At 37.6% G+C, this 21,791-nt stretch overlaps 1 protein-coding gene across 1 annotated transcript in view; it reads left to right on the top strand.

Annotated features, from left to right (window-relative positions):
• PEX5L (peroxisomal biogenesis factor 5 like) overlaps window positions 1-21,791 on the top strand; it is a 693,590-nt gene that overhangs the window by 619,980 nt on the left and 51,819 nt on the right. The window contains exons 8-10 of the mRNA XM_053710168.1: window positions 2,358-2,474; window positions 16,860-17,003; window positions 17,460-17,530. Of these exons, the coding sequence (XP_053566143.1) occupies window positions 2,358-2,474; window positions 16,860-17,003; window positions 17,460-17,530 (332 nt within the window). The remainder of the gene's footprint in view (window positions 1-2,357; window positions 2,475-16,859; window positions 17,004-17,459; window positions 17,531-21,791) is intronic.

Genomic DNA, 21,791 nt, shown 5'->3' with positions numbered 1-21,791 from the left:
TTGTTTGGACAAAATGAAATATGCTGGCAGCCTTTTCAAACACAGTAAAACGTTAATTGGGGCCATTTCATACACTGAATTACTATTCAAATGTGAAACAGAATTTGAATTGCATTGTATCTCCTTTTCTTAATGCTTTAATTGTATATATATTTACCTCCTTTAGTACCCGATCACTGCATGAGTGTGTTATGAAAAATAAAATACACAAAAGGGGTGTGCAAGGCCTCAAGAAGATACTTCTGCTTAAGCAAAGGTGGGTCAGTCAACATCTCATTTTGATTAACTCACCTATGCTCAAACATTTTCTTTAAAGCTGGCCTGCTACACAACATTTACGATTATTTTTTTTATCTCCTCAAGTGAACCCTTAATAATCAAGATGATATATTGGAATTACAAGCATATCTTACACATAAGTAAAAATACTTGTAAGGGATGTGAGCCACCTTGGTTTTGGCACTTTAGAAGATTTTTCCTCCATATTGATCTGTTACAAAAACTTAAAGGGACATTGTACTCTATATTTTTCTTTGCATAAATATTTTGTAGATGATCCATTTATTTACGGTATTTATTTTATTTTTGTAACAATGTATAGTATTGCTTATCTTTTAATAACATTGTGCTGATTTTCAGACTCTAAACCAAGCTCCAAAGTATCAGATGTAGACTGAAGTCTACAGATTCCTGCTTGCTCCTGTTTGTGTAATCTGTCTTTTCATATGCAGGGGATGGGGAGTTTCTGCTCTTCCTGCTTTCCCCAGCCCCTTTCAATGAGTGTCTAAGTCTAACCTCACCAACAGTGCTAAACTGAGAGCTTCTAAGTAAGTTTTTAAAAGTTTTTATACTGGATTTTTAGATCAGTATCTGTGCATCATATTCTTTACATGCAGTTATATGAAAATTAGTGTACACTGTCCCTTTAAGTGTGTTTGGATGTTTAGATTATGGATTTCCCTTAAAATATTCAAGTGAAACTGAGCCGTAATTTATGGTATACTCCAGTAGAGTTGATAGTGACAGCCTTGATACCACTTTGCTTATTGACCTAGATTGTATAGCAGCTAATAAAAGAGAAGAACTTAATTGTGAATTTGTGACTCACTAAGGGTTATTAATTACTTGAAATTATATTGATGATAGCTAAAATAAATGACAGAATGACAAATTAAATATCATGCTATTCAAATTAAAGCAGTAAAAGGAAATATTACATCTTTTATTTTAATAGAAACAGCTATTCTCTCTCATTTGAGCTCAGGTACTATTTTCAATGAATAAGCTGAGGCTTAGCTAAACTATTGCTATACTTTTACTAATTCTTTGTCTCTCCCCCACAATACATAAAATAAGAACTTGAATAAAAAATATTTAGGATAATTATTTTTTTAATAAATTAAAATATTTTTGTAAACAATACTGATAAGTCTTTACAGGCACAACTAACTAATTAATATGATTGTTTTGTCTGATTGAAAATTCAAGTTAAAAATCTCATTAGTTCTGTTGGAAAATAAAATTAAAAATATTAACTTTTTTGCTTTGATCCAGTTATCAGTTGGCCAAAAAAAATTATGCACTATTTTTAAACGTTCCACTAAAAATAAGATAAATAGTTTTATAGCATTGTGGTTATAGCGAATCTATTTTACATGTCAAAGCATTTGAAATTCTGAAGGCTTAGGAAGAACTTTATAAATAGCTCAGATTTACCTATTTTCCTTCAATGTACAAAATCAACATTTTGAACTTTGAAATACAAGATTAGATTTCAGCTGAAAGTGACAAAGTATTCCTGCACATAACAGGAAGTATTACTCACATTGCTGTCATCTAAAAATATTTGTTGTGAAATAGATATTATGCTTGGGGAGATATTTGCTAACTTGTTTAGTAGGCATGAAAGATGGTTTTCTTTATGAATATTAAGCAGACAGAGCTCCAAGAATTAATAGAATCTATCAGTCTACATTATCTTCTCTTCAGAAACTGCCTTTAAGGTTATACTGTCATTTAGATTATGGCAAAAGTGAATGCTTTTCATAATTAATATAGCTACTATTTGTTTCAGTTTAGCATTGAAGAATTGTTTTCACTCCCTCCAAGTCTTCAAAGGAGGAAATTATCAATCATCTAATTCTGCTTGCTGTTTTACACTTGAATGAGAAATCTTAATATAATTAGATGTCAGACTGTCCTTTTCCAGGCCTAGAATAGGTAAACATGATTGAATGCACCTGCCTCTAATTAGGAAGCTGTATATGCTTCTGCTAGATTGTAACCTGTATTCTACAGAAATAGCTTGATAACTTTTTTTTTTTAAATGCTCTAAAATATAATCATATCATTGCTAGTCAGATACTGAATTCTGGGATAAGATGCAAGCAGAGTGGGAAGAAATGGCAAGACGGAACTGGATTTCAGATAACACAGAATCAGGCAATCAGACTGGAACATCATTTAAAGAAACGGTACATGCTTTACTCCTACATATGCACTTATGGAAATTAATGTAAAATAGTTTTAGATTACAGTTTTAAATTGGAAGATAATTGTACAAAATGTGGTCATTTACATGATCTAAGTTCCTTACATGTCTGTAAACCATAATGTTTGAAACACATCATTTGCACATCAGATACTAATAACCTTGTGGTTTGTGTTATTAAATTGTTGAGAGCGGGGCGGAGCCAGCAGCCTAAGGGGAAAGACGTGCACTAACTGAGCTCCTGAAGCCTGGGTCCTAAAACGTTGATTTTTTATACCCCAAGTACCTATATTTTTTCCCTAAACTGCTCCTAGAATGGAGGTTCCCTCCACACATCTCATTCTTTTGCTGAGAGACATGCTGGAAAGAGCTGACAGCCAATTTAACAGAGTGAGATCTGTCCTCCTGGAGTTACGCACCCAAGATGGCGTAGACTCCTTGCCCTGCTCAGACACCCACATGGCTGGCCAGATTGAGGACTCGCATTCTTCCCGACATCCTACTGACCGACCGCAGAGCGAGCTGCCCAGACGGAGTCCGATCAGCGATCCACCTGCTCTTACCAGAGGGGACCCGGTGCAGCAACATACAGCTAAGCAACTCCACATGGCAGCCGTTATTCCACAACCAGGGGTATTCCCCCAGAGCAAGGCAATACGGCGCTTGTTACCCTCTCTCCACATAAGCCTGCTCAGCATATTTTGGCAGGAGACATACAGAGAATTCCGGTACAGCAAGGGGCAGATGAGCCCTATCAAATATGGTGATCCTCATACCGGAACCGTCACGCAAAGCGGACTTTCACTACAGCCGGCATTTGCCCTTCCCGCAAGTCACCAAATAAAAGCTGGAGTGGGGTGAATTTAGTGGATGTGTTACTGAAGCCTTAACTACCCGCTCCAATGACAGGCTTTCACTCGGCAGTAACTTCTGAAGATTAACTTGAGGTGTATGCTGCAGACGGTAACACAACTCTAAAGTGCTCTGTTTATTTTCTCCAAGACATTGTATGTGCTTTTTGCAGAATCTTTAGCTATTTACTAGGCCCACAGTCTACTGTTAATGAAGACATACTATATATGTTTGATGTGATGTCTCTTGGGCACTGACCATGTTTCTTTCTTTAATTTACTGGGAGCAAGTTTCTCTATACAAATAAATCTACTGTGACTATCTAACTGATGAACATAATTGAATCCTTACATCTGCTGGAACTGTCCTGCTACATAAATACTGCAGCTGCTGCTTTTACCATTATTTTACTACCTCCTCAAATGTTATATGATATATAAATTTATCATTCTTTTAGTTTAGTTTCTGGGTTGTTGAAATATGTGCATAATGGTAGCAGGGGACATAATGATTCCTGGGGCTCTAGCTGCACAATTAATCTCCTGACTTAGAGCTTACATGGCAGAGATACCAGGATAGATAACACGGAGGCCCTACACAAGAAAAGGTATTGGCTGAGACCTCTATTTTCATAGGAAGGATCCAAAGGCACAATCAGATGTTCTCCCGGCAAGTCCCAGTTATGCATCTGTCACGAACTGATTTTGATTCCTCTAAGACATGTTTCTTATCTCATTTATTGGGACAGTGAGTGACCAAATACTTGGTTCTAAATCATCCCTATATATCTCATGTGAGTCCTAAAGTATATCAGGCTAAATTTTATCGAGTATTAGTTCAGCCCATAATGACTTAAATGCAGATCATATGCAGCACTATAGGACACATGGACAAATCTGTAGTTTCTGGAGTAAGATAAACACATATGTCCTCAGACCCCGTTCAGCTTTAATCTATGGGAACAGAACAGAATTAGATTCCAGACAAGAGACTTGAAAAGACACAGATAACATGAAGAAAAATGGTTCATGCCTCCTATCCTTATTTGTTACGCTGACATTTTTTGCTCCATCTTGGAGAGCTGCCTGGTATAGAAATATGGCTATAGTTATTTGTTAAAAATGTTGTTTATATATATGCCTACATACTCCTACATATCTGAACTAACATCAGGGTTACTTATAGGTTTATGTTCTGTTTTTTGCAAGGGGGACTAAATGTTTTATCTCACTAGTTACTTAGAAGCTGGACTCCTTAACCATGCTAACATTCTGTATTTGTTCTAACTCACAATGATGACCTATACCTTAATATCTAACCCACTAGGGTCATAGCCTCTCCCAACTAAGGTTGCCCCTATACATGTGGGATCGAATAATAATAAAACTACTAAGTCTAACCTTGTCAGCTCAGCTTAACTTTGAATTATCTGGTTGTTATCCTTATCCTTTTAGCTATAATTTCCTTTATTTTTATACTAGAAGGAGATTTTTATAGATTTATACTGAGCTGCTGTATTTGGTTGTTTGAGTATGTGTTGCTGTTAACTAAATGTTGGGTTATCCTTATTTTATAGGTTTTCTGCTATTAATATTGGTAACTATTATTTTCAGTACCTTGCTTCCCCTGCCTAGCTCTATATCTCATAACAGTCTTAGCTACATTCGACGCATAAAACCCCTCTATTTAGGTTACACTATCATAGCTAAATGTTGTAGTGTCCTATTGACCACATGTTGCTTTACACTACCATAGTTCTCAGTAGTGTCTGCTGTGATCTCGAATAGGACATGCCTGCACTAACCTAACATGACTCTATGTTATCTTAATATGCCTCAACTAACTCTCTCCATTATTAATTATGTGTAGTAGTTAGGGCTCAGTTAATAATGAGAAGTAGGTGCTGCTTATAGTATATTTGTTATATGAGACTGCAAATTGCTCTAGGTAAGATTTATGGTATGAAATTCTTATTGTTTGGGTTTGTTTAACCAGGCTTACCTATAGTTCACCAATAGTTTATATACTCATAGAGGTAAGCGTATCCTCTAAACATGTTGTAAACATTAATAGCATTTATTTAGATCAAGTTATATTAACCAGTTATAACAGGAAGACTAGGCCTCCCTTGCTTAGACACACCTCTATTTATTGCAATAAGGTTGTCTTTTACCTATGATTACAAAGCATCATACATTTAGTACAATTCTAAAATTCTCCCGAATATTGCCCCGTAGTGGTAAACTTTGAACTACCTTGATCGTCTGGTCCCATATATATACCTCTTGGGACACTTGGTTTATATTTTGTATTAGACGCTTTCCTGGAGGGGAGAACTCTAATATCCACAATAGCCTGAAATAAATCTATGTTCAGTTTGTTGCTTATAAATCAACCCAGCATACTGTATTATGTCCTGCTAGTTCCTATATATATGGCTCCGTCCCCCCCACCCCCTTCCCTATTCGTATAGCGGTGCTTACCCGCTGAATATCCCCCACCCCCCTATTTACCTCGGCCCAAGAGTGGCTGATATTTATGATAACCCTCCACAGACTGATATTTTGGTCTTAGGTAAAATACTGTTAGAATGTGGAGCTCATACGCTAATTATATATTATAAAATGAAGTTTTATTTAATCTCGCCCAAGATACTGTCTATCTTCAAAACCAGATTTCAAAATGTATTTTCTCTTGCTATATATGCCTATTGCTTTCTCAACAATGCCTATGTATAGACAATGTATTAATCTCTTTGTTGTAACTTTGGCCTCAGGGCGAGTTCTTGTTGTGATGATAAGTGTCTTAACTTCAATAAAAAAATAATTAAAAAAAAAAATTGTTGAGAGCTTTATAAACTGCATGTGGACGACAAGAACAGAAAAAACTGCCATGCTAAACTAAACACATGTCATTACCTAGAACGTGTTGATGACACGGTAGACAAGGCCTGTAACAGAGAGATCTATCTGTTACTAGAGACATTGATGTGTAGGAGCACGCTTTGAACCTTATCACGTTTTCATTATTAAAGGGACATAATACCCATATGCTAAAGCACTTGAATGTGATGCAATACAACTGTATAAAGCTGACAAGAAAATATTATCTGAATATCTCTATGCAAAAAAGGGAGATATTTTTCTTCATCTCACAATAATAAATGCTCTGTGTACAGTTATCCTTTAGCTGCTGTTCAGCTGCAGGTTGGAAAAAATAGCAGATCAGCATCATCAGTGCTGAGGCCATGCTTTGCTTTAGTGTCATCTCATAAGATTTCACTTAAACTGAGTAGGGAAATAACATGCCTGTGACTCTCCTCCTGCCTGATGTACACTCCCTTGCAAGTCCTGGGACTAGAATCCTGATTGGCTGCTTAAAGTCCCTTTACAATGGTTGAGGATAGTGCGGCAATTCTGAGGTTAAATATCTTCCTTTTTACATAGAGACTTTCAGGTGATATTTTCTAGTCAGTTTTTTACAACTATGCTGCATCACTTTCAAGTACTTTAACATTTGGGTTTCTTGTCCCGTTAATACATGCACGTCCACAGAGTCAGTGCTTTGCTAGTATTGCTTGATGCTTCTGTTGTCTCATAATACTAATAGTACAAACTCCAATAGCCAGCAATAAGCAAGATGTTGCTGAACATGTTCAGATTGGCTGCACTAATAAAACCATTTTGTATAATGAGAGAATAAAGCGGATGTTATGGCAGGTGAATGAGTGTTTCAGATACTTAAAGGGACACTAAACCCAACATATTTCTTTCATGATTCAGGTAGAGAATTCCATTTTAAACAACATTCCTATTTACTTCTATTATCTAATTTGCTTCATTCTTTAGATATCCATTGTTGAATAAATAGCAATTCACATGTGTGACCCAATCACACAAGGCATCTATGTGCAGCCCCACCAATCAGCAGCTACCGAGCCTATCTAGATAAGCTTTTTCAGCAAAGTATATCAAGAAAATTAAGCAAATTAGATAATAGAAGTAAATTAGAAAGTTGTTTAAAATTAAACGCTCTTTCTAATTCTTGAAAGTAAAAATTTGGGTTTTATGTCCCTTTAACCCCTTAATGACCACAGCACTTTTCCATTTTCTGTCTGTTTGGGACCAAGGCTATTTTTACATTTTTGCGGTGTTTGTGTTTAGCTGTAATTTTCCTCTTACTCATTTACTGTACCCACACATATTATATACCATTTTTCTCGCCATTAAATGGACTTTCAAAATCTACCATTGTTTTCATCATATCTTATAATTTGCTATAAAAAAAATACAAAATATGATGAAAAAATGGAAAAAAACACACTTTTTCTAACTTTAACCCCCAAAATATGTTACACATCTACAACCACCAAAAAACACCCATGCTAAATAGTTTCTAAATTTTGTCCTGAGTTTAGAAATACCCAATGTTTACATGTTCTTTGCTTTTTTGCAAGTTATAAGGCAATAAATACAAGTAGCACTTTGCTATTTCCAAACCACTTTTTTTCAAAATTAGCGTTAGTTACATTGGGACAGTGATATCTGTCTGGAATCCCTGAATATCCATTGACATGTATATATATTTATTTAGAAGACATCCCAAAGTATTGATCTAGACCCATTTTGGCATATTTCATGCCACCATTTCACCGCCAAATGCGATCAAATAAAAAAAATTGTTCACTTTTTCACAAATTTTTTCACAAACTTTAGGTTTCTCACTGAAATTATTTACAAACAACTTGTGCAATTATTGCACAAATGGTTTTAAATGCTTCTCTGGGATCCCCTTTCTTTAGAAATAGCAGACATGTATGGCTTTGGCGTTGCTTTTTGGTAATTAGAAGGCTGCTAAATGCCACTGCGCACCACATGTGTATTATGCCCAGCAGAGAATGGGTTAATTAGGGAGTATGTAGGGAGCTTCTATGGTTAATTTTAGCTGTAGTATAGTGTAGTAGACAACCCCAAGTATTGATCTAGGCCCATTTTGGTATATTTCATGCCACCATTTCACCGCCAAATGCGATCAAATTAAAAAAAACGTTAAATTTTTCACAATTTTAGGATTCTCACTGAAATTATTTACAAACAGCTTGTGCAATTATGGCACAAATGGTTGTAAATGCTTCTCTGGGATCCCCTTTCTTTAGAAATAGCAGACATGTATGGCTTTGGCGTTGCTTTTTGGTAATTAGAAGGCCGCTAAATGCTGCTGCGCACCACACGTGTATTATGCCCAGCAGTGAAGGGGTTAATTAGGTAGTTTGTAGGGAGTTTGCAGGGTTAATTTTAGCTTTAGTGTAGAGATCAGCTTCCCATCTGACACATCACACCCCCTGATCTCTCCCAAACAGCTCCCTTCCCTCCCCCACCCCACGATTGTCCCCGCCATCTTAAGTACTGGCAGAAAGTCTGCCAGTACTAAAATAAAAGGCATCTTTGAATATTAAAAAAAAAAAAGAGCATATGTACATATGCTGCTATGTAGGATCCCCTCTTAGCCCCCAACCTCCCAGATCCCCCCTAAAACAGCTCTCTAACCCCCCCTCTGCCTTATTGGGGGCCATCTTGGGTACTGGCAGCTGTCTGCAAGTACCCAGTTTGCATCAAAAAAAGTGTTTTATTATTTTATTTTTATTTTTTTCTGTAGTGTAGCTTCCCCCCACAGACTAACATCCCACCAGCCATACCGATCTAGCTAAATTAAAAATAATATCCCCCTTTTTCCCCACTTCAAATTCAAATATTTCTGTAGTGCAGCGGTTCCCACCCGCTCCCTCCCCGTGCATGTGCGCGCGTCCGTGCGCACCCCCGGGCATCCCTGCCCCCGATCCCGCCCACCTCCGCATCATCCAGGGCCATCGATGGCCGCCACCCGCCTCCCACACCGGCGCTCCCACCCACCAACGAACTTAGCCGTTAATATCCGGTGCAGAGAGGGCCACAGAGTGGCTCTCTCTACATCGGATGGCTAAAAATGGTTATTGCAGGATGCCTCAATATCGAGGCATCACTGCAATAACCGGAAAGCAGCTGGAAGCGAGCAGGATCGCTTCCAGTTGCTTTCCACACCGAGGACGTGCAGGGTACGTCCTCAGGCATTAACTGCCTTTTTTTTGAGGACGTACCCTGCACGTCCTCGGTCGTTAAGGGGTTAAAGAGTAATTCTAGTATAAAATCAAAATATAATTTCTTTAGAGCATTTTAACAGATTCCATTCTTTTATTGCATTATTTAAGCATTCAAATGGATTAAAAATGTAGACAAAGAATTGATTAAACTGAGGAGATTGTAGACGCTGATAAAGAATCTTTTCAACTAGCTGGCTAGAGCAAGGAATATATTTGCTTTATTTATTGTTTTCCTGGGTTTATTTTAATCTCATAATAAAGAACTTGGTTAATGCCAACCACAGTCATCAAAAATACCTTGTACTAGCTGAACAAATATAATGATTTTTATATAGCCAAAAAACAAAAAAGGACAGCTTGCTCAACTAATACAAATTAAATAGAATATGCAAATGATGTGCAGCCTGGAAAAAATTATTACACAGAACTTTGAAGCAAAGTGGATATGCACAATAAGCATTATCCAAAAGACCAGGAGTACAGTACTCTCACTTATTAGTAAAAAAATATTAATTCAGAGACAGTAAGGTACTATGCAAGATACAACATTTTATGTGATCATAAAATGTTAGTATAATATAAAACCCCCCATATATTGTTAAATACATCAAAATGGTGATGAAACACATGAAGACAAACAGACAAACAAACGTGTTTCATCGCCATTTTGATGTATTTAACAATATATGGGGTTTTTATTTTATGCTAACATTTTTAAATAATATAGGTGCAAGCACTGTAAAATGCACTGTCATGAACGTGCTTGGACATAGTGTGCATGAAAGTGCGTCCCTTATAAAAAAAAAACTGTCATTAATACAAAATCTCCTTTAAACATCTTCTATGCAGATACCCGCCTAGATTTAGAGTTTTGCGGCCAAAGGGGTGCGTTAGCTACGCGTGCTTTTTTCTGGCCGCACCTTTTAAATACCGCTGGTATTTAGAGTTCACAGAATGGCTGCGTTAGGCTCCAAAAAAGGAGCGTATAGCATATTTACCGCAACTTCAACTCTCGATACCAGCAGTGCTTACGGACGCGGCCAGCTTCAAAAACGTGCTCGTGCACGATTCCCCCATAGAAAACAATGGGGCTGTTTGAGCTCAAAAAAAACCTAACACCTGCAAAAAAGCAGCGTTCAGCTCCTAACGCAGCCCCATTGTTTTCTATGGGGAAAAACTTCCTACGTCTGCACCTAACACCCTAACATGAACCCCGAGTCTAAACACCCCTAACCTTACACTTATTAACCCCTAATCTGCCGCCCCCGCTATCGCTGACACCTGCATTATACTATTAACCCCTAATCTGCCGCTCCGTATACCGCCGCTACCTACATTATACCTATGTACCCCTAATCTGCTGCCCCTAACACCGCCGACCCCTATATTATATTTATTAACCCCTAATCTGCCCCCCTCAACGTCGCCTCCACCTGCCTACACTTATTAACCATTAATCTGCCGAGCGGACCGCTATTATAATAAAGTTATTAACCCCTAATTCGCCTCACTCCCGCCTCAATAACCCTATAATAAATAGTATTAACCCCTAATCTGCCCTCCCTAACATCGCCGACACCTAACTTCAATTATTAACCCCTAATCTGACGACCGAATCTCGCCGCTACTGTAATAAATGGATTAACCCCTAAAGCTAAGTCTAACCCTAACACTAACACCCCCCTAAGTTAAATATAATTTAAATCTAACGAAATAAATTAACTCTTATTAAATAAATTATTCCTAAATACTTACCTGTAAAATAAACCCTAATATAGCTACAATATAAATTATAATTGTATTATAGCTATTTTAGGATTTATATTTATTTTACAGGTAAGTTTGTATTTATTTTAACCAGGTACAATAGCTATTAAATAGTTAAGAACTATTTAATAGCTAAAATAGTTAAAATAATTACAAAATTACCTGTAAAATAAATCCTAACCTAAGTTACAATTAAACCTAACACTACACTATCAATAAATAAATTAAATACAATTCCTACAAATAAATACAATGAAATAAACTAACTAAAGTACAAAAAATAAAAAAGAACTAAGTTACAAAAAATAAAAAAATATTTACAAACATAAGAAAAATATTACAACAAATTTAAACTAATTACACCTACTCTAAGCCCCCTAATAAAATAACAAAAAACCCCAAAATAAAAAAATGCCCTACCCTATTCTAAATTACAAAAGTTCAAAGCTCTTTTACCTTACCAGCCCTTAAAAGGGCCCTTTGTGGGGCATGCCCCAAATAATTCAGCTCTTTTGCCTGTAAAAAAAAACATACAATACCCCCCCCAACATTACAACCCACCACCCACATACCCCTAATCTAACCCAAACCCCCCTTAAATAAACCTAACACTAAGCCCCTGAAGATCTTCCTACCTTTTCTTCACCATGCCAGGTATCACCGATCTTTCCAGGCTCCAAAATCTTCATCCAAGCCCAAGCGGGGGCTGGCGATCCATAATCCGGCGGCTGAAGAGGTCCAGAAGAGGCTCCGAAGTCTTCATCCTATCTGGGAAGAAGAGGCGATCCGGACCGGCAACCATCTTGATCCAAGCGGCATCTTCTATCTTCATCCGATGACGACCGGCTCCATCTTGAAGACCTCCACCGCGGACCCATCTTCTTCTTCCGACGACTTCCCGACGAATGAAGGTTCCTTTAAGGGACGTCATCCAAGATGGCGTCCCTTGAATTCCGATTGGCTGATAGGATTCTATCAGCCAATCAGAATCAAGTTCAATCCGATTGGCTGATTCAATCAGCCAATCAGATTGAGCTTGCATTCTATTGGCTGTTCCGATCAGCCAATAGAATGCGAGCTCAATCTGATTGGCTGATCGGATCAGCCAATCGGATTGAACTTGATTCTGATTGGCTGATTCCATCAGACAATCAGAATTTTCCTACCTTAATTCCGATTGGCTGCTAGAATCCTATCAGCCAATCGGAATTCGAGGGACGCCATCTTGGATGACGTCCCTTAAAGGAACCGTCATTCGTCGGGAAGTCGTCGGAAGAAGAAGATGGGTCCGCGGTGGAGGTCTTCAAGATGGAGCCGGTCGTCATCGGATGAAGATAGAAGATGCCGCTTGGATCAAGATGGTTGCCGGTCCGGATCGCCTCTTCTTCCCGGATAGGATGAAGACTTCGGAGCCTCTTCTGGACCTCTTCAGCCGCCGGATTATGGATCGCCAGCCACCGCTTGGGCTTGGATGAAGATTTTGGAGCCTGGAACGATCGGTGATACCTGGCATGGTGAAGACAAGGTAGGAAGATCTTCAGGGGCTTAGTGTTAGGTTTATTTAAGGGGGGTTTGGGTTAGATTAGGGGTATGTGGGTGGTGGGTTGTAATGTTGGGAGGGGTATTGTATGGGTTTTTTTACAGGCAAAAGAGCTGAATTATTTGGGGCATGCCCCGCAAAGGGCCCTTTTAAGGGCTGGTAAGGTAAAAGAGCTTTGAACTTTTGTAATTTAGAATAGGGTAGGGCATTTCTTTATTTTGGGGGTCTTTGTTATTTTTTTAGGGGGCTTAGAGTAGGTGTAAATAGTTTAAAATTGTAATATTTTTCTAATGTTTGTAAATATTTTTTTATTTTTTGTAACTTAGTTCTTTTTTATTTTTTGTACTTTAGTTAGTTTATTTAATTGTATTTATTTGTAGGAATTTTATTTAATTTATTTATTGATAGTGTAGTGTTAGGTTTAATTGTAGATAATTGTAGGTAGTTTATTTAATTTATTTATTGATAGTGTAGTGTTAGGTTTAATTGTAACTTAGGTTAGGATTTATTTTACAGGTAATTTTGTAATTATTTTAACTAGGTAGCTATTAAATAGTTATTAACTATTTAATAGCTATTGTACCTGGTTAAAATAAATACAAAGTTACCTGTAAAATAAATATAAATCCTAAAATAGCTATAATATAATTATAATTTATATTGTAGCTATATTAGGGTTTATTTTACAGGTAAGTATTTAGCTTTAAATAGGAATAATTTATTTAATAAGAGTTAATTTATTTTGTTAGATTTAAATTATATTTAACTTAGGGGGGGTGTTAGTGTTAGGGTTAGACTTAGCTTTAGGGGTTAATCCATTTATTACAGTAGCGGCGAGATTCGGTCGGCAGATTAGTGGTTAATAATTGAAGTTAGGTGTCGGCGATGTTAGGGAGGGCAGATTAGGGGTTAATACTATTTATTATAGGGTTATTGAGGCGGGAGTGAGGCGGATTAGGGATTAATAACTTTATTATAGTAGCGGTGCGGTCCGCTCGGCAGATTAGGGGTTAATAAGTGTAGGCAGGTGGAGGCGACGTTGAGGGGGGCAGATTAGGGGTTAATAAATATAATATAGGGGTCGGCGGTGTTAGGGGCAGCAGATTAGGGGTACATAAGACAATCAGAATTTTCCTACCTTAATTCCGATTGGCTGCTAGAATCCTATCAGCCAATCGGAATTCGAGGGACGCCATCTTGGATGACGTCCCTTAAAGGAACCGTCATTCGTCGGGAAGTCGTCGGAAGAAGAAGATGGGTCCGCGGTGGAGGTCTTCAAGATGGAGCCGGTCGTCATCGGATGAAGATAGAAGATGCCGCTTGGATCAAGATGGTTGCCGGTCCGGATCGCCTCTTCTTCCCGGATAGGATGAAGACTTCGGAGCCTCTTCTGGACCTCTTCAGCCGCCGGATTATGGATCGCCAGCCACCGCTTGGGCTTGGATGAAGATTTTGGAGCCTGGAACGATCGGTGATACCTGGCATGGTGAAGACAAGGTAGGAAGATCTTCAGGGGCTTAGTGTTAGGTTTATTTAAGGGGGGTTTGGGTTAGATTAGGGGTATGTGGGTGGTGGGTTGTAATGTTGGGAGGGGTATTGTATGGGTTTTTTTACAGGCAAAAGAGCTGAATTATTTGGGGCATGCCCCGCAAAGGGCCCTTTTAAGGGCTGGTAAGGTAAAAGAGCTTTGAACTTTTGTAATTTAGAATAGGGTAGGGCATTTCTTTATTTTGGGGGTCTTTGTTATTTTTTTAGGGGGCTTAGAGTAGGTGTAAATAGTTTAAAATTGTAATATTTTTCTAATGTTTGTAAATATTTTTTTATTTTTTGTAACTTAGTTCTTTTTTATTTTTTGTACTTTAGTTAGTTTATTTAATTGTATTTATTTGTAGGAATTTTATTTAATTTATTTATTGATATTGTAGTGTTAGGTTTAATTGTAGATAATTGTAGGTAGTTTATTTAATTTATTTATTGATAGTGTAGTGTTAGGTTTAATTGTAACTTAGGTTAGGATTTATTTTACAGGTAATTTTGTAATTATTTTAACTAGGTAGCTATTAAATAGTTATTAACTATTTAATAGCTATTGTACCTGGTTAAAATAAATACAAAGTTACCTGTAAAATAAATATAAATCCTAAAATAGCTATAATATAATTATAATTTATATTGTAGCTATATTAGGGTTTATTTTACAGGTAAGTATTTAGCTTTAAATAGGAATAATTTATTTAATAAGAGTTAATTTATTTTGTTAGATTTAAATTATATTTAACTTAGGGGGGTGTTAGTGTTAGGGTTAGACTTAGCTTTAGGGGTTAATCCATTTATTACAGTAGCGGCGAGATTCGGTCGGCAGATTAGTGGTTAATAATTGAAGTTAGGTGTCGGCGATGTTAGGGAGGGCAGATTAGGGGTTAATACTATTTATTATAGGGTTATTGAGGCGGGAGTGAGGCGGATTAGGGATTAATAACTTTATTATAGTAGCGGTGCGGTCCGCTCGGCAGATTAGGGGTTAATAAGTGTAGGCAGGTGGAGGCGACGTTGAGGGGGGCAGATTAGGGGTTAATAAATATAATATAGGGGTCGGCGGTGTTAGGGGCAGCAGATTAGGGGTACATAAGGATAACGTAGGTGGCGGCGCTTTGAGGTCGGCAGATTAGGGGTTAATTATTGTAGGTAGCTGGCGGCGACGTTGTGGGGGGCAGGTTAGGGGTTAATAAATATAATATAGGGGTCGGCGGTGTTAGGGGCAGCAGATTAGGGGTACATAAGTATAACGTAGGTGGCGGTCGGCAGATTAGGGGTTAAAAAAATTTAATCGAGTGGCGGCGATGTGGGGGGACCTCGGTTTAGGGGTACATAGGTAGTTTATGGGTGTTAGTGTACTTTAGAGCACAGTAGTTAAGAGCTTTATAAACCGGCGTTAGCCCAGAAAGCTCTTAACTACTGACTTTTTTCTGCGGCTGGAGTTTTGTCGTCAGATTTCTAACCCTCACTTCAGCCACGACTCTAAATACCAGCGTTAGAAAGATCCCATTGAAAAGATAGGATACGCAAATGACGTAAGGGGATCTGCGGTATGGAAAAGTCGCGGCTGGAAAGTGAGCGTTAGACCCTTTCCTGACTTTCTCCAAATACCGGCGGTAGCCCAAAACCAGCGTTAGGAGCCTCTAACGCTGGTTTTGACGGCTACCGCCCAACTCTAAATCTAGGCCACCATGTTTAAATGGAACAGGCTTTAGCGTTTCAGTAGTGTTACAATCCAGTATAAGAAAATAAGTCCTAATAAAAACTTGTAGTCTTCTTGATTTCAGATCACATCAAACCAGAAATGGTGCTTTTACAAACAATAAATGTAAATATTTTATTAAAAAAACATTGCATGTAAAATATTAAAAGTTGCAATGTAGTCATTGAGGAATAATGCACAGTACACCCATCGTGCCAAGATACAAATGGCATTTAGAGGGTTTAGTAGTGTCGAGGTTTGAATTGGATTGCAATTGGATTGCAATAGGTTTTGAACTCACAATTGCACAATCCCATTTTAAAGCTCAATTGTGAAATCACAAGTATTGTTACTAAAAATCACAACAGTACAAGTTCCTTGAGGTATCAAATTTGAAAAGTCAAAACTGGAAAAGATGTTGAAAGTCTCTTGAAAATCAATTGTGATTGCTGAGAACGATTCAGCTCCATAGTAATGAAAGGGCTTTTAGCAAGAGACCGAAAACCTGATCATGGTTGCAGGAAATTGCTGAAAATACCCTATTGTTATCACGTTGAATTAAAAGTCGCATTTCCACGAATAAAAAGACCCAAAAAGGCCTCAGCAGATGGATTATGAATGACCCCATAGTTATATGCATGCAACAGTGAAAGAAAAAATTAGAGTATTTTCTTTCTGAATTTTTATGTCCCTTTAATAGAGCATGTAAAATATTCAATGATGAACAGACCTTTTAGGAATATATTGAAAGGCAAATTCTGCATGCATGCATTTCTTGTTTCAGCCTGTTTACCTTGAAGAATACGTTAATATTAATTTAGTATTTTTATTTCAGGGGTATTATTTTCACACTGAAAACCCATTCAAAGAATGTTCTGGGGCTTTTGAAGAAGGAATGAAAAAATTGAAAGAAGGGGAATTGCCACTAACAATACTGTACCTCGAAGCCGCTATTTTACAGGATCCCAATGATGCTGAGGTATTTTATATTATAAGAAGAGCTAATGTTTTTCTGCCCCAAAAAAATTAGACTCAAAGTCAATGTAGAATAACTGTATGTCAATAACAAGAAATCTAAAAAACGTAGCCTTTCAAGAGAAGAGCCGAGAGGCTCAATGACTTTGTACTGAATGGATTAAAGGATAAAAGACAATTAGTAAATGAATGTCTTGGAGATCACACTTGCTAATCCAGGTGATAGTAATTTCAGGAAGGAAATAGTTTAAAATGGCAGATACTGAAGCTCATGTGGGAAAAAGATTAGCTATCATAATAACAGTCATGATCTTTCAAAGCAAGTTGTGAAAAAGATTCGCAGACACGTCTGTAAATTATGTTTTACATAAAATATTTGTCAAATGTGTAAAAAATATATGGAGATTGTCTGTTTACCTACAATTTACCTTTTTATTGTTGTTTACCTAATTTTGTTAAGGCTTGGCAGTACCTTGGCATAACACAAGCAGAGAATGAAAATGAACAGGCAGCTATTGTGTCTCTCCAGAGGTAAATGTAAAATATATATACTATAATTTATGATATGATTGACCAAATAATATCATATAATGTTCAAGGAATGAAACTGTGCAAATATACAGTAATATATAATACAGTAATACTTGTATAGGAAAACTATAGCCCAAAAGCTAAATAGAATTTGTACATGAAAATATCATAGAGGCATGGATGTTTTTATTTATATAAAAGTTACTCAAATCTATGAGAAGACCGGCCAATCAAATTAGGAAAAAAAACCTGTTTAATTAAAAAAATATATCAGAGCAAATTTATTTAAATTATTGAAGACCTATAAAAGCAAGCATATCAGAGGCTTTTTAATTAGGTTTTCAGAAGGATTTTTAGACACTTTCATGGAAGCAAAAGATATGTAGTCAACGCGAAATATAAATTTTACAGTTTAGAAATCCAATAGTAAATATGTTTAAATACAAGTTTGTCGTATTTTAATTGTGTACGTAGTTTACAGTGCACTTTGCATACTTAATATATAAAAACAATAGGGTTTTCTAACCTGTTGGGAAGACTAAATGCTTCTCTCTGTATGTATTTAGTCTAACCTATTGACCGAACATGTGCAAGATCTTCAACACTGAAAAACAATTGTTCAACTACATAATCTAACTTAAACAGGTCAAAGGTGTAGATCATGAAAAGTAAAAAAATGCTTTGACAATCCACCAGAAATGTTTATTTGTTACTGTAAATGCACCAAAGTTGAATCAGGAGTGAAATGGAACATCCTAGGAACACAACATGATGAGTATCATGATAACTTTATCAGGTACATACAACAGGGTAACTGCTTAAAGATAAATTGTCATAGAAGCGGTTACATTTTAATTGTACTTTTTAAGTCTTCTTAGTATTTTTACAAATAAATGTACCCATCTATCTAGAACAACACAATATTTTACATTATAATTTTATTCACATAGAATATGTTCTCTTTATTCATAAATACATATTTCTACATACATATGATGGTATTTTTGAACAATATATATCTATACCTATATACAGTATATAAAGATGATTATATTTAGGTATAGATGTATACAGATATATATATATAGAAAAATCTATTTAACCCTTTAACGACCCCAGCTGCTGTCTTGGGCCTCTTTCTGCCGCAATATTGCTAACAGTGGCGAGATTGCAGTATTTCTGCATGGCCCACAAGTTGTGCAGAGAGGCTGATGCATATAGAGACACTCTGTGTCCCTTTCTGCAACGGGTACCAGTGGTGCACTAGTTAGAGGGTGAAAGGTTAAAGAGCTGTGTGGGAGGGATCAGGGTTGGAAGGTAAGAGGGTTATCCTACACTGCAGAAAATCATTTAAAAAAATAATAAAATCATTTAAAAAAATGACTAAACTTCATATTGGCAGACTGAATGCCAGTAGCTAAGACGGTGGTGATGAGTGGCGGGTGATTGAGGAAAGAGAGCTGTTTAGGAGAGATCAGGAAGGGATTAGGGGGTGGGAGGGATCAGGTGAGAGGGTAATCTTTACACTAAAGCTAAACTTAACCTTGCAAGCTACCTGATTAACCCCTTAACTGCCAGGAATTTCAGAAGTGTGGTGCACACCTGCAATAAGCGGCCTTCTAATTATGAAAAAGCAATAGCTAAGCCAAATATGTCTGCTATTTCTGACCAAAAGGATCCCAGAGAAGCTTTTACTATCATTTGTGCCATGATTAGATTACAAAAGCGGTATGTTAATAATTTCAGTGAGAACCCCAAAGTTGGTGAGAAAAAGTAAATCATTTTTGTAATATGATTTCATTTTGCAGCGAAACGGTGGCATGAAATATATCAAAATGGCCCTAGATCAATACCTTGGGTCTACTAAAAAATATACCATTTTGATGGGTAAATTAAAGAATCTAAAAAAACGAACGGCAGTAGGATCTTGTTCCCCAGAAAGTATAAATATAAAAAGACTGTGCATAATTTGATAATGGAAGTAAATTGGAAAGTGTCTTAAAACTGCTTTTTTGGGGGCGCGGAGCAAGCTCTGCATCTGAGTGGTCGCATCTTACAATAGCTCCGGACTTGGTCCGATAATTTATACATCTCTGACCGCTCAGTGCAGCTCAATTTGAGAGGAAGTGTGCCCTAAGGAGATACAACAAGCACCCTACAACTCGGCCACAGCAGATTCTCATATATCATTACCGCAAAGGTAGCTACAGTAGCTATCAGGATCGGCCATATTGCTACCCACGTGGCGCTCTAGCTATACTCCACAGTCCACAGGATATTAGATGAGGAGAAGTGGTCACTCATGAAACATGGAGGAGCTCAATGCAGCCATACTAATTCAGTTGGAAGCTTTTGGCGATTTGATGATCTTATGGGAGTGCTTAAGGACAGTTCTACAACACTAACCTATATACCGGAACCAAAAGCGGACCTAAGGTCTCAGACGGCCAATCTCTTAACGACACAGCGTCTTCAGCTAGAACCCACGAAGAGCCCTGACGAGCACGACAGCCGACCTAATCTAATGGAGACGGAACAATTTAGGAAGACCTGTCCAGACCTCCCTGATACTGAAGTAGTTGATTTCCTTCAGGGTTATGAAACTCACCATTACACAACAGTCACATGCGCTTTGCTCCATGACACAGGGGAGCTGTGGCTTAAGCAGAGACACCCATGTTTCCCAGCTGGGACCGGAGAGGCTAGTCACTCGGTGGAGGTTCATGGGAGAGCCCATTCTTTGCATAGCATGCAACTCAAGACTATCGTAACAAACCGCTCTCAGTACATGGAGACTTATCGCAACCCTAGGAGTGTGAGACAGGTTGTCCTGTGCTTTTTGCTTTCGAGGACCCCTATTCAACATATAGGTACACATACAGATTTGTCTGCATATACCGGAGGGGTATTGGTTGATCATGATGACACTGTCAGTTAGTTTATATGGGGTACCGAGTTACTCACTTCTTGAGGACGGCTACTGGCCACGCTTGTTGGTTTTACTGAATGCTCCTCTTTCCTTGTTATTAATCCTAAGACTAGAGCTTATACACACTTATGGGCTCATGGACATCCCTGCTGCGTTTTGGATAACCCCTAGTCAATTTTTTTTCTCTTTGCTTTCCCTGGTTCATAATATCCACTAGTTGAATTTATAATGATAATGGATGTAAGGATAGAATGTATTACTGCAAGATGTTTATATGATGCACTGTCCATATCATATGTTATACTGCTGGTTATCTCCTCCCTAGGGAGTCCTTTTTCATATAATATGTCATTGATTTAGGGTGCTGATGATCCCCCCCAGCTCATGTACATTGAGAATATCTAAGCTAACATGTTGGGTAGTGGTTGTCCCACTTATTAGTTAATTCATCACACCCAGTACACTGCACCACCAGACCACTCGCTATGTCTTAGCATTATTAGTCTTTACGATTGTTGCTCCTCTCTAAACTCTGTTGATGTACGATTATCTCAACGTTATCCCTTAAATATTAGTATCCCCATGAGGCTTTTGTTTATCCCCACTTTACTCTCTGATATTGCTGGGTGAGCTCTCCATGTGTAATTCACTAATGCCCCTATATACATACCTCAATGGTATCTAGCTGATCCTATTTGCGTTTGTAATTCCATTTCTCGGTTAGCTCCCTGGTAGAACGGCGACACTGATGTTCTTTGCTTATTACATGATGAAGGCCCGTCACGCAGGAGATCCTTAAGGAGCCCCCATGACCATGTACTCAAGAGTTAAGATTGCTCTCCAAAATAGAGGCACTAAAACTATTGTCGTCACCATAACTCAACTTCACCTACACCACAGAGTTCCCTTGCCTAGTTCATAGGTTAATATTTAGCTGCCCTAGCTCCCCGAGGGGGACACTATTGCTGAGTACAATATTTTGATTGTTTTACATGTCTGCTGATCGTTCTTCTACATATCAGCCAATTGAGGGATGTCATCTCACAAATGTTTTTAGGAATTCCAGCTCACAGTTAACTACTTTTATCTTAACTCCTTAACATATCTTTGAAGAAGTATATTACCACTGCACACCATTTTTACATAAAAATGTAGGTATTGGGCTAAACTCACCGATTGAGTCCCCCTATTCTTACTGAGGTTCCATCATATAGCGGCATAATACCCTGCTTACTAATCTAGACCTTATTTACATTAACCTTAAGCTCCTGAACAGCTCTTATGTAGCTTTTTTGCCACCTATGCATTCTACAGTCCTGCTCCCAGTTGACA

This window comes from Bombina bombina, chromosome 4 (genome assembly GCF_027579735.1).
Source record: "Bombina bombina isolate aBomBom1 chromosome 4, aBomBom1.pri, whole genome shotgun sequence".
Classification (NCBI taxonomy): domain Eukaryota; kingdom Metazoa; phylum Chordata; class Amphibia; order Anura; family Bombinatoridae; genus Bombina; species Bombina bombina.
This window is presented reverse-complemented; position numbering and strand designations above follow the sequence as displayed.